This window comes from Pteropus medius, unplaced genomic scaffold (assembly GCF_902729225.1).
Source record: "Pteropus medius unplaced genomic scaffold, Ma_sr-lr_union100, whole genome shotgun sequence".
Taxonomy (NCBI): Eukaryota; Metazoa; Chordata; class Mammalia; order Chiroptera; family Pteropodidae; genus Pteropus; species Pteropus medius.
In genome coordinates, this window is record NW_024340692.1 from 17160144 (window position 1) to 17177726 (window position 17583).

Consider the following 17583-nt stretch of genomic DNA (forward strand, 5'->3'; position numbering starts at 1 on the left):
GGGAAGAGGGATGGAGAGAGGGAAGGGAAAGGACAGGGAAGAGGGTGAATCAGGAGTTGGGGGAAGGGAAGGAGAAGACAGAGGAGAAAGGGAAAAAGGAAGAAGGAGGGAGTGAGAAAAAGGAGGTAGGGATGGAGGAGAAGGAAATGATGATTGCTAGTCCCAGACTGCCCACTGCTTTCCAAGCCCTGTCCTACATGTTTTGTATATGCTTTCTCATTTAGTTATCAGAACTATGAGAATTGGTTATGGAGGAGTCTAGAAACTCTAAGGAGAGTCTTATTCCTAATGAATAAGAAATTAGGTTACAATGATCTTTTTCAGGTTAGGCTCCAAGATCTGAGGGAACCAAACCAATTCAAGCTACTATAATAATGCAAGTTAAATGCAGATTGAATCATTAGGGGTGAGGGGAGCCATGGAAGGAGAAGGTTGAATTTGCTCCAGTCTTGGGTGTTTCCCCTATTCATCCTGTTCCTCCAGATTCTGAAGTCCCTTAGCCTGGGTTCTCTAACTCATATGCACATAAACACCAGGTAGGTGAATGAAATGTGCTAAGTGGGCCTGGTATAAGATAATAAATAACAGGCAACAGACACTTTGCTTCAATGTCAGGAGGTGACAAGGAGTAGTAGGGATTATTGCAAAGTGGAGCTTACCTGCCACCCTCTGAAGAGGCAGCACTACTCAGCTCCAGCCTGTTGTTGTCGTGTATCATGTATAAGTGGCCTCAGTGTTGCTGGACCTTCAGAATTTCACAAGAAGACGAAAATCCAGCAATTAGAAAACATTCAGGGGGCTAATAAAATGCATTTGCAGGCTGTACCTGCCCTCAGTTTGACTGGGCCACAGTTGTGTAGTTTCTTGAGTTGCCAGCAGAAGATTGATCCCTTCCCTGTGTTATTTTCTCTTTCCAGGCCATTACATTTATGTGGACACCTCCTTTGCTAAACAGGGGGAGAAAGCTGTGTTGCTAAGTTCTGACTTACAGGCTGAGGAATGGAGCTGCCTCCGATTGGTCTACCAGATAACCACATCTTCTGGGTCTTCATCAGATCCCAGCCAGTTGAACCTCTACGTGAGATTTGAAGATGAAAGCTTTGATCGCTTGCTTTGGTCAGCTAAGGAACCTTCAGACAGCTGGCTCATAGCCAGCCTTGATTTGCAAAACAGTTCCAAGAAATTCAAGGCAGGTAGAATTTTGGAAAAAGGTACAAGGCTTACCTGTCGCTATTCTGAGATCTTCTAAAAACTTCTGTTATTGAAGTTAGTTAACTCCTGTGTTAGGATATGACATTTTACAAGAGCTGCATCAGAGAAGAATATTAGTAATGGAAATTAATATGTTGGTTATTCCTTAAAAGAGCTTCTTTCCAGATTTCTTTTCTATCTATTTAAATGGGACTTCAGTACAAATCTAAATGGGACTTAAACCAATCTCTTCAATGGAAATTTATTTTCTAATGGGCTTTAAGAGAGCATTCTCCTTTCTTATAATTTTATTTCATCCTTCTAAGTTGCGTGTGATATACGTTTATGTTATCTTCCTAATGGTTTGTTTGCTACAAATCTTAAACAAAACATTAACCATAATAAAAGGAAAAATGAAAAGTACTTTTCTACTTTGAAGGAGGAAAGTTACTTAAAGGACGTACTCTGATTCCTTTTCAAAGATTGAAATTGTTCCACTGGAAGTTTTGGAAAAGGAAGGTAGAGTGTGTAAGATAAAGTTGGATATGGATTGGAGTAGGAAAGGAGGATGGGTCTGGATTCACTTGGCCATAAAGTTTGATATTTAGTGAGAGTATGTCATAGAGGATACAATGGAGGCTTCATGAAAATGTTCTCAATTCTTAACCCCCTTTTCAATTTCCTATCCCATCCCACTTCTTTAAAAAGTTTTCAAACCTCCTTTGCCCATGTCTGTTTGTAGTCCCTCCCCATCAGCCAGTAAGTAGGATGGACAGAGGGAAGCAGCACTGAGGGTCTGAGTTGCCTGTTTCACAACATCCTCCCAACGGTATATCACACTCTAAATCTACCAACATGGTTACAGAATATTGGGCTAAAATCACCTAAGGAAAAGCAAATAGCATTAGAAACAAAACCAAATGTGAACCATAACAGTACTTGAAACCAGCCACATAAATTGTTGTGGTTCTGTTTGTGTAAAATTTTCAAATTTTTCAGCAATATAGAAACTGCAATTAGTTGATTTATGAGCTTCCTCCATCTCATGCAGAGATCTCCCACCGCTAGTCAAATTATGCTTCCTACCTCCTCCTTCAAGGGATTTTTTTCCCCCCTGAAGCCTCTCGCTTCTATTCCTGATCATTCTCAGAATGGATTTCCCCAGAGAAACAAGCTCTCCTCATCGTCCACAGCCAGTTGGTGCTACCGCAAGCACTGGAGAAGGTGCTTGGAGTAACAGTGGAAGGCAGCTGACTCTGACCTTATATTGGACATCTTGCTCACCTCAAAGTTCTAAGAATATATGAACACACATTCTTTTTATAAAGTCCATCATAAGACTGGTATCGAATAGCAATTAGCTGAGACAGACAATCTCATTTTGCCTTGAATTGCTGAATAGTTCCTAATAGCTAAAATACTGAAGCGAAGAAACATGATGTTTTGAAGTTTAACTCCCTTTTCCCCCATGTGTTTTGCAGATTTTAATAGAAGGTGTTCTAGGACAGGGAAACACAGCCAGCATTGCACTCTTCGAAATCAAAATGACAACCGGCTACTGTATTGGTAAGTGGGTTTGAACGTGAATCTTTTTCTAAAATCAACTGTTGCCAGAGGGAATTGAATCAACACTAAAGGCAAAGTATTTTATAGAATGCACTGCATTATGCATAATAGTTTAAATTCTTTGCTAGGTTCACTTGAATGGCGTGTTTTGTTTCTCTGTCTTTAGCATAAAAAGGCTCATTAGAGTTTGCCTGGACTGGCTGGATTAATGAAAGAAAAGTAGATGCAGCAACTGTAACCTGAGTTGCTGCCTTAAGCTCAGCATATTCTAATAAAAATAATTTCCAGTTTGCTGTGAACTCAGCTTTTTGTAGCATTTTCCAGAAAAGCAGGCCTCATATTACCCCCTCTCCTCACTTTATTCCATCTTTCTCTTGCACACCATTGCTCCTATCTTTATATTCACGGTTGTCACTTAGATTCTACTTGAGCAGGGTTAGTTTGATGCCTTGTATGTGCCAGCTTCTGAGAGGGGGAAGGAAAACATAGTCCATGTCCTGTGGTCACTCACCTTTCATTTGTCTACTCCTTAAGCTATTTCTAAATATGATAAATATTGCTAGAGAAAGACAAGTCGTGCTGTAGAGGTTTGGGGGGAGGGGAGGAAATCGGAGAGGACTGAAATCAGGTGTTGCATTTAAACTAGTGTTTCAGGAAGAAACAGAATTCACTTAAGTAAAGGTGTAGAGTCGGAAGAATCCAGTGGGGAGAAAGTGCAGAGCATGCTCACACAAAGGCAAGAAGCTGAGTAGGGCGTTTGAAGTGAGAATCAGGACAGCTACGGGAGTTTGTTAAGGAAGAGTCTGGATCCAGGTTGTGGAGCTTGGATTAATGAATTAAGTGCCTGGGAGGAACTGAAAGTCAGTCAGCAGGGGAGGGGCCTGCAGCTGTGGTTTTTCAGATGATGACTCTGGCTGCCACTTGGAAAATGCGTTAGAAACAAGGAAAATACATAAGATAGGAATACATGAGAGATAGGAAAATACGTAAGAGATAGGAAACCCCTTAGGGAATGATTGTGACCTGACAGAGGGGACATAATGAGGGTCTAAAATTGGGGTTGGCGATGGAATAGGAAAAAAGTGGTAGATTTGAGAGATTTTTCAGCACTGACTGTACTTGGAGGTTGAATGGCTGTGGAAAGGAAGAAAGAGGCAAAGGTGATTTTGAACACAAAAGAGAGTTTGCTAATTCCCAGAATCTCACTTCTCTGTTTGGACCTTCCAATGATGACGCTAATGCAAGTGAAAGAAAACAGACTGAGAATGTGACAGCCAAGCTCCCTTCCTTGACCTTCTCATAGCTACCATGTGGTGGCTGCATAGGTCTCAGACAACTGGCTGACTAGTCAGACACGTCAGGTGGAGCAGCACTTGCTGGCTCAGTCAGCTCACAGGGCTGCACAGCCTCTATGTTATCGCCCGCACATTGGGGATAAAATGCTTCCCTCATAGGATTACTTTGGGGACTAAGGAAATTACGGATATGAAGGTTATTCATGTGGTGCCGGACACTCGAGAAATGTCAGTTTGCTTCCTTCAAGTCACTTGATGACTTCTGCTTTGTTTAAAAAACAAAGGCGTGCCAATATTTTTATCTTGTTAAATTTATACTCACACTCTGACCTCTTCTTTCTTTTTGTGCACTCTCTTTGCTGCTCTCAGTTCCTTATCTTTAAAACGGGGTTAATAATAGTACCTACTTCATGGGGTTGTTTTGTGGATTAAATAAGTTAATTCATATAAAGCGCTTATAAGAGTGCCTGACACATTAAAGGGTATTTTGCTTTTTATTTTACTCCATAGCAGTCTTTGGCATTGTATGTTGAAAATTGGTTAGCAGATGCTGCAATGGAAAAGTTACAAATGAAAATCTTAAAAATTTTCAATGCTTGCTAATGTAAAAACATGTCAATAATTATATCAGTCATGGTCCTGGCAGGAAAGTGGAAACAGGGGGTGCATTCAACCTGAGTAATTTGAGGAAAATTTAGCAAGGTATTACGAAGGTGCGATTGGGGAAGGGAAACCAGAGAGGAGTAGTGTGGTGATCCAGGACTAGTAACAGTGATGATTCATGAGCTGCTACCATCTTTAGATCTGAACGAGCAAGGGAAGAGGGTTACAAGAACCTGGAGACAGTAACTGTGTGGTGAGAGCTTCTTGACAAGAGCTGTGCCCTCAGTAGAGGGACAGAGCTGACCCATGGTGACCTGGCAGGGAGGATGCTGAAGGAATAAACACCCCAAACCTCATTCTTTTCCAACCTTCCTTTGGTCGAATCCAACAGATAACCAGAAGGCAGAGAAGCTCAATGATACAGCCTATACAGGTCAACCTCTGGAGGACAGGACAGGGTGAAAAAAGGAGGGTGGATTTGGAGGGGCTAATGGGAGATGGCCAGCACAGTCACACTTTATATATTTAATTGATGATTATGGAGGACAGTGAAGGCACTGGCTGGTGAGTTTTTTGTTCCCACTACAGCATTCTGTTGACTGGAAACGATTTATCCATGCAAACACATCAATGCTACTAAAATAGGGTGGGGTGGGGGTGAGTCTCTTTATCTTCTATCTCTTCTTTACTGGGTAGATACAGAAGGACCCAGAGCCTAGGACATACCTTCTCTGACTATTCTAACTGGGTTCTTGTTTATAAGAGAAGCAGAGGCTTTTAGCATTAGGAAACATGCCCCTTAGCTCTGCATGTTTTGTCCACCATCAGGAGAGAAGCAGATGGAAGATTGGGCTACCAGGTGCGAGCAAAGGTGGAGGATGAAATTTCTGGAACTAAGAGCATAGCCCTAAATAGTGGTTTGAAACAGAGATGGATGATAAAAATGGCTGGCTTTTACCAAGCACCAACACCTGGCATTGTGTTGGGAGCTGTCCACACGTATAATAACCCTATGAGGTGGGAACATTGCCCTCATTTCGCATATGAAGAAACAGAGGCTAAGAGAGGTAATGAGTCACTCTCTGCATGCAAGATGGCTAATAAGTGGAAGGGCCACAATCCAGAAAGGCGATGATAAATTACAATCTCTGTTCACTACGGGATCTCTCTTCTTGACTAATGTCATGCCAGGGATCTGGTGCAAATGTTCCAGTGGGCAAAGGGAGTGAGAAACATATTTTTATATCTAAGAGCAGACTCTTTAGTGAATATGGGTGTACCCAGGGGTGACTATGTCTCCATGAGATGTGTTTTTATCTCTCTTCTGCCAGAATGTGACTTTGAAGAAAATCATCTCTGTGGCTTTGTGAACCGCTGGAACCCCAACGTGAACTGGTTTGTCGGAGGAGGAACTACTCGAAACTCCCACTCCATTCTCCCGCAGGATCACACCTTCAGGAATGAACTAGGTAAGCTGGGGAAAAATGGTAATTATTTCTGCCATCTCCTCCTGCCCTCCTGCATTGGCCTAACTGGGGCTCTGTCAACAGAGAACGGAGGAGAGAGGAGGGTGAATGAGAGACCAGGAGGCCTGGTGGAAGAGTAGGGAAGCATAAGCTGTTAGATAAAGACAAATAGCAGACATAAGAGCTATAGCTAAGAGGAGAGCCACCCAGTTAAAGGCTTTTCTTCACCTGTGACCTGGTCTTGCTGTTGTCTCATTTCCAAATTATGCTTTATCTTCTTATCTATTTGGCATTCGGGATTTCTTAATTCTAAAGATAAGGCTGGAATAATCCTAGGTCGCTTTTCTCTAAAAATAGATTGAATGATGGAAACAAGTTCTTAAGAACATCCCAAGTAGCAGTGAGGTGAGCCAAGACCAAAGATTAATCCTCAATGTGGTGTGCAGCAGGGCCCCCTAGTGGTCACGTGAGCCGGTTCTCAAGGGCAAGGTAGAACAAGAGAGCAAAAGAATGCCCCAGAAACGATTTCTTTAGATAAGGCTAGGATCACTTACATAAGGAATTGAGATTTGAAAACAAATCAAAACATTTCACTTCTTTGTTTTAAAAGTAAGGAAGGTTTAGCACTTTTGGAAATGGAAAAATATTGGGGTTTCCATATGTATATCCATATTTTGGCCCTAAAGACACACAGCCCGTTTCCACTTATGGCCATTGTAGGAACCACGCTACAAATGAGTGTCATGTGTAGAGTGAATGATAACCAATCGTGATAGATTAATACATGAATCTGCATGAGTATTTGAAAAGACAATTGGGTTAACTCAAAACCGTAAAACGTCACCACTTCTTGAGATCTTTGTTTAAATTAATAAAGCAACTAACAGTCTCAAGGTTTCAAAAAAGAAAATCTAGATGACTTTTTCTTAATTTATGAAAGTAGGCTAATTTTGAGATTGTTTTTCTGCCATATCTTTAAAATCTAGTTATGAAGAGTACAGAGAATCTTGAAAGACTGACACATTAAAATTAACCTTGGTGTCGTTATCACAGAGTTACAACTTAAGTATGGGGAAGTGTTAAAGAACTTTTCCCAGTCACTTAAAAATTAGGTCCAAAGTCAGATCCTCTGGGAAACTAATATCATGATTTATTGATTACTTGTTCAGTGCATCATTTTTCATCCTCAGCGATGTGAGGACCAGCTGGCTTGGGAGAACATGTATTTTTTGGGAGAGACAACAGACCTGCGGACTAGTGTCAAATCATCTATTTGTCTATGTTGCTTGAATGTAATCTACCCTTTGAAGAGTATATCATCCCTAGTCCTTGCTCACTCTCTTTTGTGATCACAGAATATTTTGACCATATTTGTGTCAACAGGGGACAGAGAAAGAGGACGAGGCTAGGAGTCATAAGGCTTGTGCTCCAGACCCAGTTACCAGAGTGCTGTACTACTTTGGACATTATTACTTTTGTATCACCCTTAACGTCTCAGGGTCTCCATTGGCCTGTTTGCAAATGAGGAGTTTGGGTTCCATGATCTCAAAGCTGTCTTTGAGTTCTAATATTTTACTCTTCTTTCTTTACCTAATGCTGCACATCAAAATCTCAGATTTAGCACTCATTGAGTTCTATTTCAAAATGAATACTTATAAGCACATTGAATTTAGCATTAGGGAAAGAAAAGGAAGTCTAAAGGGACTAAGGGGTAAAAAAAGAGGACTCGTCTTTTCTAATATCTTGACCAGAAGATTTTGAATATCTATATCAAGAGATAGACACAATGATGTGATCATCCCTGAGGAGCAATATGACTTGGTGGTGAGACACCATCGCCCCAGCCATAGGCACTTGCCTCTCTCCTCTCTCTGTTCCATCATCCCCTCTCCATTTTCCTCTTTTGTCTTCTCCCTTGGCTGTTCTAAAACACTTCCCCAAGGCAGGCAGCTACCCACTAGAATTGCTTAGTTTCCTGATGTCAATACCGAGGCTGATTCTGGGCCTGAAGGGAAGAAATCTAGGGAGAACTTTTGTCTACCTTCCAGCAATCCACTGAATTATATAGTCAGTCCAGTAAGAACATGAATACCAGAATGAGACTTCTTCATTCATCACTCACTCACTCATTCATTCATTCCATTTATTCAACAAGCACATAATAAGCACTTTTTATATTTCAAGCATTCTTGCATATCCTGGTGATACAAAAATAGTCACTGACCTCAAAAAGATTGCAGGAAGCAACTTTTCTCAAGTGCTGTTCTCTAGAATACCAGTTTTTCGGTATAATAATCATTATATGAGGGAAGAAGGGCTATATGTGGTCAGATAAATTGGGGAACCCCTGCACTAAAGAAGGCTAAATGGACTTCTTTATTTCAGGACTTCCGAGTGCCTTTAATATAATTCTGTGTTAATGTGTATTATGGCATTCTTCAAATTATTCAAATACCAGACTATTTGTAAACATGCACAGTGATACATGACTAACAGAAGTGCGAAATAAATTACATAGGACCATAAAAGTGAAAGGCTACCTTGGATTTGAGGTTCAAGGGAGGCTTTCTAGAGGAAGTGAACTGGAATTTGGCTAGATAGATAAGGAGAAGATAAGTGCAGCATATGCAAAGATGTATAGGCAGGAGAATGGATGGTTTATTAGATGGTCGGAGAGTATTTGAGAATGTCAAGATGTGTGATGATGTCAGAGTCGCCCCGAGATCCTAGGTTATGTTCCTGTTTATCATGAGTAGGATGCCCGGATGCCTGCTTTCCACTTGCTTCTTTCAACTCTCTTCTGCTATTTCACTCTAATTTCTCTTCAGATTTTGGACTGACATTTTGCCCAGTCATTAGCCAAACAGCCCTCTCATTCCTACACACACACACACACACACACACACACACACACTCACACACTCATTCACACTCCACCTGGACTCCTTCGTAAGACTTCACCCTATATAAGATGAGGCTAAAAAAGGTGAGTTCTAAAGATTTTTAAATATTTTATTTGGAAAGCTCTCTGCCCATATGACTCAAAGGTTTGACCAGGATCACTCTTGGAAGAAAAAACAAAAAACAAAAAAACTTCTAATGCTCTAAATAAGAGAGAGGTTGCCTTTCTTATTATGTTTGCCTTCTACTGGGCATATTGATTTTCCCTGAGCTCTATCAATTCGGATGACAAAGTAAAGATTAAATGGTTCAGATGTCTGGCCTTGGCAGAAGATTTTGCTTTATATGAACTCATCTCATGTTCATTTGTATACTGGAAGCAGCTTACGTTTTGCTTTCAGGTAAAAAATTGGAGACGCAAGCAGCAGCGGTGAAGGAAGCTGCATACCTGCTCACAAACTTGAGCACTTCAGAGCAGACTCTGAAGTAGAAAAGGGAGCAGTAAATGTAAACAGTAAATGTAATATCTGAATAATATGATGTAGATATGAATTTTTCTTCATTCTGTGCATTTTTAACAGCCCAATACAGTGAGTGAGTCAGACTTCAAATAAGTACTGTGAGTCCAAATTCTAATCTAGTGATGAAAGTGGCTAAAATAATGCAGTAAGAATGGTGGTAGGACATCTTTGAAATACTGGAGGGGATGAAATATCAGCCTGCTTTTCTGTACTCAGTTCTGATTCATCATATATGGATGAATTTTTTTTCTTTGCTAATATTTTATGAAGTGAAACAAAATCTTTCAGGAGGTAATCTACTGGCAGTTCAGATCATCATTACTATTTTCTACCTCCCTTAGCAAAAAGCAGATAATTGCTGGAAAAATAATGAGGGAAATCCATTTCTTTGCTGAGATTATTTTATTTCAAACCTGCTTATGGTGCACTCTAGAAGGAGCTGACCAAGGTTTCAAAACCTAAAATAAGGTCCGAATTACTTTATTCCATCAAAGACCATGAGATGGATGGATCATCCTTCCATAGCTCATGACACTCTATTCTCATTTTGATTCAGATCGAGCTCAAGTGTTATCTTAACAGCACCTATTCATTCGCTCTGCATTGATCCGTTTGGTTCATTGCCAGAACACTCAGTTGGGAGGCAGGTTTATTCATTTTCTTACTATTGCCTTTGTGCAAGCTCTGTTAGATCTCCTTTCCCTGTTCTTGGATAACTTATCATAGCTTTCCAAACATTTGCAGGTATTAACTAACAGCCTTTTTTTCAAGGATTAAGTTCGGTCAAGTCAAAATTCTAATATCTCATCTAATTTTAATCTTCCCCCAGCCAAAAAACTGTAGAGTAGTAGTGAGAGCATTTGTGCTTTATTTCTTTATATTTCTTCTCTTTGCTCTTCCCCTACTCACTATGGTGCGCTGCTTCTGGCTCTTCCAGGGTTGGGGGTAGCATGATAAGGGTGGAACAGAAAGGAAAGGGAAGGGGACAAAAGGTTTTATGTGACTGGTTCTGTTTAATCTGTAATTGAAGCCCTTCATACTACTAGAGGCCAAAAGCTGGCCATTTCTCTCACGCCAATGGGGAATCTCACTTCACTATTCCCAGACAGGGAGGATGTTCTCTCTGGCTGGCCATCTATGAATCCCCTTTAGCATCTATAAGCAATGGTATACCCGGCCAGCTTCTTTCTGTTGGAGTTACCACCCTGCATGCAGTCTTTTTGAAAAAAGACCTTCAAGGCACTTTAGCCCAGCTACTATCTGAGTTGCCCATTTAGGCTAAGAGAACTCAAATCTTTGCCCCATCAAATTCTGGAAGTATAGCTCACTAGCAAACAAAATCCTTTCTCTCCACCCTACCCTAAGGGGTCCCATGTATAGCCATCTTGCCTTTAGATCTATGCAGTCAAGAGTCAGACACCAGCCCCACAAACTCCACTTATCACTCATCAAGTTCTCTCAGTAACTCTGACCACCCTCCTCTCAAGGCCCAAGGCAATTGCAGAACTTGGAATTTCTGTGAGTGCTGGTAAAGATGAGATTAGATGGAGTTGCCCTCCTCCACCCTCTCTGCAAGTGGTTCTCTTGAATCAGGGTAAGAACGGAAAGAGTTTCCTCCCCTTCCCTTGGGAGGTCAAAAGGAAACACATGGCAGGTCAGTTCTATGGCAACTCTCTTCAAAAAAAACCCTGCCTCCTATCTCTGTGATCCTTCTCTGGCCTAGCCATATATACAGGCTGAAGGGGAGAGATGGGTTAAAAGTGGTGGAGCTGGCTTAGGTGCCAGGTCTGTCGCAATGTAGTAAGTTGTACTCGATGGTCTGTACCGCTCTTTAGAAAATAGATACTTGTCACCCATTATTCTTGGCATTGAAGTCTTAGCAGAGACTAGGAGAAGTCCCACTTCACATTCATTTACATTTATGTCATCCCTGAAAGCTGTATAAAAAGACTAGCGTCTGACTCTATTATAGTAAAATTCACTCAAACCCATAGAACTAAAGGTTCATGAAGAAAACTGTCAGATTCATAGGCTGGGAACATAGGCATGAAAACTCACTGTCTTTGGGTGCTGTCTCCTCACAATGGCAGCGGACTAGTGGGTGTTTTCAGCTGGCATACATTTCTGCAGACCAAGTTTCCCTCTTAACCGGGGAAATGGCTTGTCCAGACAACCGTGACATGGATTCAGGCGTCTCAAGTGGAGCGCAAATGTGGCCAATGGGATGGAATCACAGCTGAGTCAGAGACGTCTTTAGCTTCGCAGCCAAGCCAACGGCAGTCTTTGTGGAATGCTGGTTAACCAGGCTGTTTGAAAATAAAAAGTCAGGAACTTCCCTCAAAGTTATTTTCCTAATTCAAGAGAAAATGACGAACTACCAGGGACCTCTGGTTCCACATGAAAAACTAAGCGAATCCAGAGGGCTGCTGCAAGAAAGGAAGAAAGTCCTCTTGGAAGCAAGTGTCCATTTGCCATCACTGCAGGCGTGATTCCAGAGGGGACCTGAGTTTTAGTTGGCATCACTGAGAGTTTTGATCTTTCAACAGAATTGGAAATTGTTTTTTCCCTAGAAACCACAGACTTTTAGTATATAATCCAGAATTTAGTGTATGATAGGGGAAAATAGACTGGTGCCCACTGAGTTCGGCAAAGCAGCATAGACTTTAGAGGAGCGACAACAAAATTCTCAATTTTTAATTTTATGGGGAGCCCATTGTGCCCTTCATAGACTTCCATATCCGGTTAAAATTTTAATACTTAAAAATCTTCGTGGCTTATAGAATCTGCAATGATTTGGTTAATTATAGGATCCTATTCACATAAGGTCCATCTATACCTAATTTCATCCTACTCAGACTTAAATGGTAGATAAGAATTGCCTCTCTCAGAAATCCTAGAGGCTCTAGAACACTGAACTAGATAGGATGGTTGGCCTCATTGAACTGGGTATTCTCATAATACCAGACACTAGACATAATTTCCTAAGAACTCCAGGCTACTTTCTTCATTCTCTTTGGAAAGGTGACAAAACGGTGCCTGTACCCGCCCAACCATTTGCTTCTCTTCCTCAGAGCAGATTGTACTGATGACACACACTCAGCCTGGGCAGGTGGTCATTCCTCCAGCATGACCTCCTGGGGCAGACACCTGGTGATTTCTGAATCATCCGCACCCCTTCAACTGAGATGATGAACTTATGATGAGCTACCTTTTGTTTTCCAGTGAAAAACTTAGTCTTACTCAGATTGTCAGTAAATAATACCCAACACTGGCAGCAAATGAATGATGGAAAAGAGAGGGGGGCATGTGGTCAGGTCTAGTGGTTCCATATGGGACTTGTCAGCAGTCCTGTTCGCATTCCCAGAAGCCTCTCTGACTCACTTTGGGTAGGTCACATTATGTTTGCTGGATTTTTAGGGGATAGAAATGTGATTGTGGCTCACTTGGCCTAATGTCTTATGCATGAGTTGTTAATGAGGGACTTTAACCACAAATTCGGGGATTAAAATATTGTCCACACAGCAGGTGAGAAACTAGCCTTTAAACAAGACAGATTTCTGTCAACTGTGAGCAAAACGAATTTATAATGGGATGGGGTGTGAGAGAGACATTTCTCTAAGCGCAGTTATCATGCACTCTGGAAGTAGAATACATAATTTCAAGTGGATCTGTGAGGTTTCTCCCAGATTCACTGAGAGTCTCCTAGAGTCTTTTGAGGTGCTCCTCGCCCTGGGTAGAATAATTTCCTCTTCATGGCTTTGTCAGTTTGGGTCCTCCAAAAAGCAGACACTAAAATGGGATTAGGTGGGAAAGAGATTTATTGGGGCAAATGGCTGCGAAAAGTTAAGGGGAGAGAGCTGGGGTAGCTCAGCTAGGCCATCATATCCATCAGGCATAAGTCGCAGTGCCCAGAAACCATGACATTTTTAGGAATCCGTGAGAATGTTTTTATTTCATTTATTTTAAAATCAAAAGAAAAAAATTAATTTAATAATAAATAAAATAAGTTCCAGCCTAGATTATATTCATCTTTAAGCCATTGCAGTTATAAAACATAAATTTTAATATCATTTCATGGAGAAAGTGGCCCACAACAGTGAAAGTGCCTAGGTTCCACAAAAATCATAATGCAGCCTTGGGTGGGGAGAGCCTTCAGCACAGGGTGGAAGGCTGAAACCTGTGAAAGAGAAGGGCCAGACTAAGGGGAGGTTGCTGAAGAGCCCCATCTCAGACAGACTGGCCCTGCTCTGCTTGGTCACCGGCTGAGAACAGCCCAGTGTGTCATGGCTTTGGCACAAACAGCTGGAGGCAGCACATTTACTTGAAGGAAAGGTCAGCAGCCCACCTCCATGGCCCCCGCAGTGAGATATCAAGTGAACAAAGTATTATAGCTTCTCCATCCAGTTCCCACAGTGGCGTATCTTGGAAAGAGATTCAGTTTTATCGGTACGACATATTACCAAGGGCATTAAAAAATTCCCCTCTGCCTTTGCCAGTCACATGAGTTCTCAGTAAACAAAAGAGTGTTGCAGAGACTAGCTGCTCACTTACATTCACCATTAGTAAAGTGGTCTAGTGCATTTAGAGGACATTGGCACATGGCCCTCGTTGCACATCAGAGTTTCTTTGATTCTGTTCAGTCTGACGTTCTGATTCCTTCTCTAAAACCCTGCCCCAGGGGCAGCAAATTGGGATCTCATCAGGTATTTCCAGCCTGCAGATGTGTTTATTTGGTACACACAAAGTTTAAAAAATTATTATGGGGTGTATTATGGGTTGAATTATATTTTCTCAAAATCCACATGTTGGAGTCCTGAATTCCGGTACTTTAAAATGTGCCCTTATTTGGGAATAGGATTGTTGCAGATGCGATTTGCTAAGGTCATACTGAAGTAGGGAGGGACTCGAATCCATTATGACTGGATTCTTTGAAAAAGGGAAATTTGGAATGGAGAGAGACATGCATGAACAGAGGGAGAATGCCATGTGAACATGAAGGCAGAGATCTACTAGTCAAGAAACGCCAAAAATTGCCAGAAAACCACCACAGGCATGTATTTGATTCCCAATGAGACGTGTATTTGATTCTCATTTTAGAGATGAGAGAATCGAAGCCCAGACAGATTCAGTAACTTGCTTAAAAGGTCATGGGGCTAGTAAGAAGTTAAGCAGGATTCAAGCTTAGTTTTTTCAATGCCAAATCCAGACTCTCCCCATTCTGCCTCACCATTTCTCAGTTTCACCAAAATGTTTCTAATGGAGTCCAGATCCCACCAAGACCTTGCCAAGAGTGGTATCACAAGTCCCACCTTCCCAATCCTAATCCTATCTGCAGTGTTGACTGATCTGCATGTTCTATTAAAGAGGTACAACTTGTCATCTAGTATGAATTCGAAATCTTAGTTTCACTCAAAGAATACACAGTGACATTTTATGTACATTGTAAAGATGTACAGGACAGTTCCTCTGTGCCTTTTTAAGAACAGATAGTATGCTTGGTATGCTGTTAGCCCCCTTATAACTCAAAGAAGGCTTGGAGAAGGGGCCTTCCAGGGTAATGTTCTGTTTTTTGTTTTTTTCCATGACTGTGAAAACTGAAGCACTTTACAGATGATGCATCTATCTTTCTATAAGTATGTTTACATCAATCAAAAGCAAGGAAAAGAAAAAGAATGGTTCTTATCTTGTATTTTGCAGAGCACAGTGAACTGCATGTGTGTACCTACCAGCTGCAATGTTTATCAACCCATGGCCAAACATCTTTCGTCTTTAACTCATTTGCTTCCTCTCCACCACTCCCACTGGATCATTTCAAAGTAAACCTCAGAATCGCACCATTTCATCTGAAAAACCCCCAGCCTGTCTTATGCTGTGTTTTCTCTGTGTGATTTTCAGGGCACTACATGTATGTGGACTCGGTTTACGTCAAGCACTTCCAGGAAGTGGCCCAGCTCATCTCCCCCATGACCACGGCCCCCATGTCCGGCTGTCTGTCATTTTATTACCAGCTCCAGCAGGGGAATGACAATGTCTTCTCCCTCTATACTCGGGATGCGGCTGGCTTTTACGAGGAGATCTGGAAAACTAACAGTCCAGGGAATCCTTCTTGGAACCTCGCTGAAGTGGAGTTCAGTGCACCATATCCCATGGAGGTAGGTGTTCCAGGTGTGCCAGGTGTGCCCTGGCCTGGCCACTCTGCAGGGCTGCGGCCCATACTCAGGCGTGGAGGTCAGAAGTTGCAACAGTCTCACGCTCATTCTTCTTTTTCTTTGTGTCTCAATCTTTATTTTCTTTTCTCTTCCCAGGCCCCCTCCACTTCTCTTTCTCCCTCTGTATTCCCTTCTGCCTTCCTCTTTTATCACCTTCATTTTCTAACGAGACTATTTTTTCTAAGGATGAAATGAAGTAACTAGATTTCTTGGGCCCACTCTCCCTCTGAACCTTGCATTGTGGTCGTGGGAAGTTCAAAAGGGATCAGCGCCTTCTAAGATAAACTATCCTTTGAACTTTTATTCCCAAAAGCAGTTATGAAATTTTCCTTTACTTGAGGGAGTAGTCTTTCTAGAGAAAAACTTATTTTTTTCTTTATAAATGATATCATAAAAATCAGATAAGTTTATGATTGTGGTCCCAATTTGAAACAAGCTTTGGTGTTTTGTCTTGAAACTTTTTATAGTTACGTGAGTGATAAGTGTCCAGTGCAGAAGAATTAGAAAATTCAAGAAAATAAAACAAACTAAAACAGCCTGGGTCAACCTTGCAAAGATGAGAACTACTAACGTGTTGGTGTTTATCCTTGTAGAGCTTTCTTCTAAGCACATATATTTATACATCCCTATATCTATGACATACTCCAGTACTTATGACAATCCAACAAAGTAGATAAAATTATTCCCATATTACAAATGAAAAGGAAAAATGGAGAGTCCAAGAAGTTTGACATTTTTTTATCCAGGTCACACAGCTGGTGAGTGCCAGGGCACTTAGAAGAGTTTCTGGACTTTATAAAATCTAACCTAAAGCTGAAGGAGGAGGCCCAGCTCTGTCTGAGGACCCCGCTGGACCTCTAGAATCAGTGAGCGCAACATTGTGATTGCAAATTTGAAGCTTTAAGTAGAGTCTTAGTTACCACAGGTTATTAATATCTCCTGCTTTTCCCTTTGCACTTTTTTTGCAATAACTTGCCTAGTTTCCTTTAAAGTGCAGAAGGAGCAGATTATCCTCTGGATGCATTTTAGTGGTGTCATCTGCTTGCCTGATGTGGAGATTCAGAGTGTTGGGTCTTGGTTTCTGACGTGTCTTGTCTACTGATGGTGTGCCTGCCACTCCCCTGATCCACTTCAGATCTCCCTCTGTGCTCCCCCCATACAACCCCAGAAAGAGCACAGTGCCTTTTGCAGCAAGTGTGCTATTTCCTATCCCAAAGGCTAAAGGCCTTGACTTGTTCTTGCAGCCCAGTGGAAAATTTTGTATGTTTGGGTTACAAGGAAAGGGAAATGCACATACTGTTCAGGAATTTTTCCTTCTATTAAAGTCATAACACACACACACACACACACACACACACACACACACACACCAGTTTCCTTCCAAACTCAGGAATTTTTCCTTCTATTAAAGTCTACACACACACACACACACACACACACACACACACACACACACACATTTTCTTTCCAGACTCCTGACCTCCAACCATAAACTCCTTGGGCAACATTTGTACAAGTGAGACATTGCTGAATTTTTTTAAAAAATCAAAGCTGAAAAATTACAATTCTAGATACTACTAAACTTCAATATGTATCCTTTTGATTCACACACGTGTGATTTTGCTCTAGTAGTTTGAACTTATTATGCTGGTATTGTTTGCTCTCGGTAATTTCCAGGAAAAGAAATATCCTGCAGAAATCAGTGAATTTAATGTCACCATATTCTCAAATGAATTTTAAAAAGGAAAACAAACATTTGAGACCCTATTTCTGAACAAGAAAGCAGCACATGGGCTTTGATGAGCATATTATCATATTCTGATCAGAAATA

The 17583-nt window shown here is 41.3% G+C and overlaps 1 protein-coding gene across 1 annotated transcript in view; it reads left to right on the plus strand.

Moving 5' to 3' along the window:
• The window catches only part of MAMDC2 (MAM domain containing 2), a 125099-nt gene that overhangs the window by 56401 nt on the left and 51115 nt on the right, over positions 1–17583 (plus strand). Inside the window, exons 3-6 of the mRNA XM_039838399.1 lie at positions 918–1189; positions 2673–2757; positions 5987–6124; positions 15439–15695. Coding sequence (XP_039694333.1) covers positions 918–1189; positions 2673–2757; positions 5987–6124; positions 15439–15695 — 752 coding nt within the window. The remainder of the gene's footprint in view (positions 1–917; positions 1190–2672; positions 2758–5986; positions 6125–15438; positions 15696–17583) is intronic.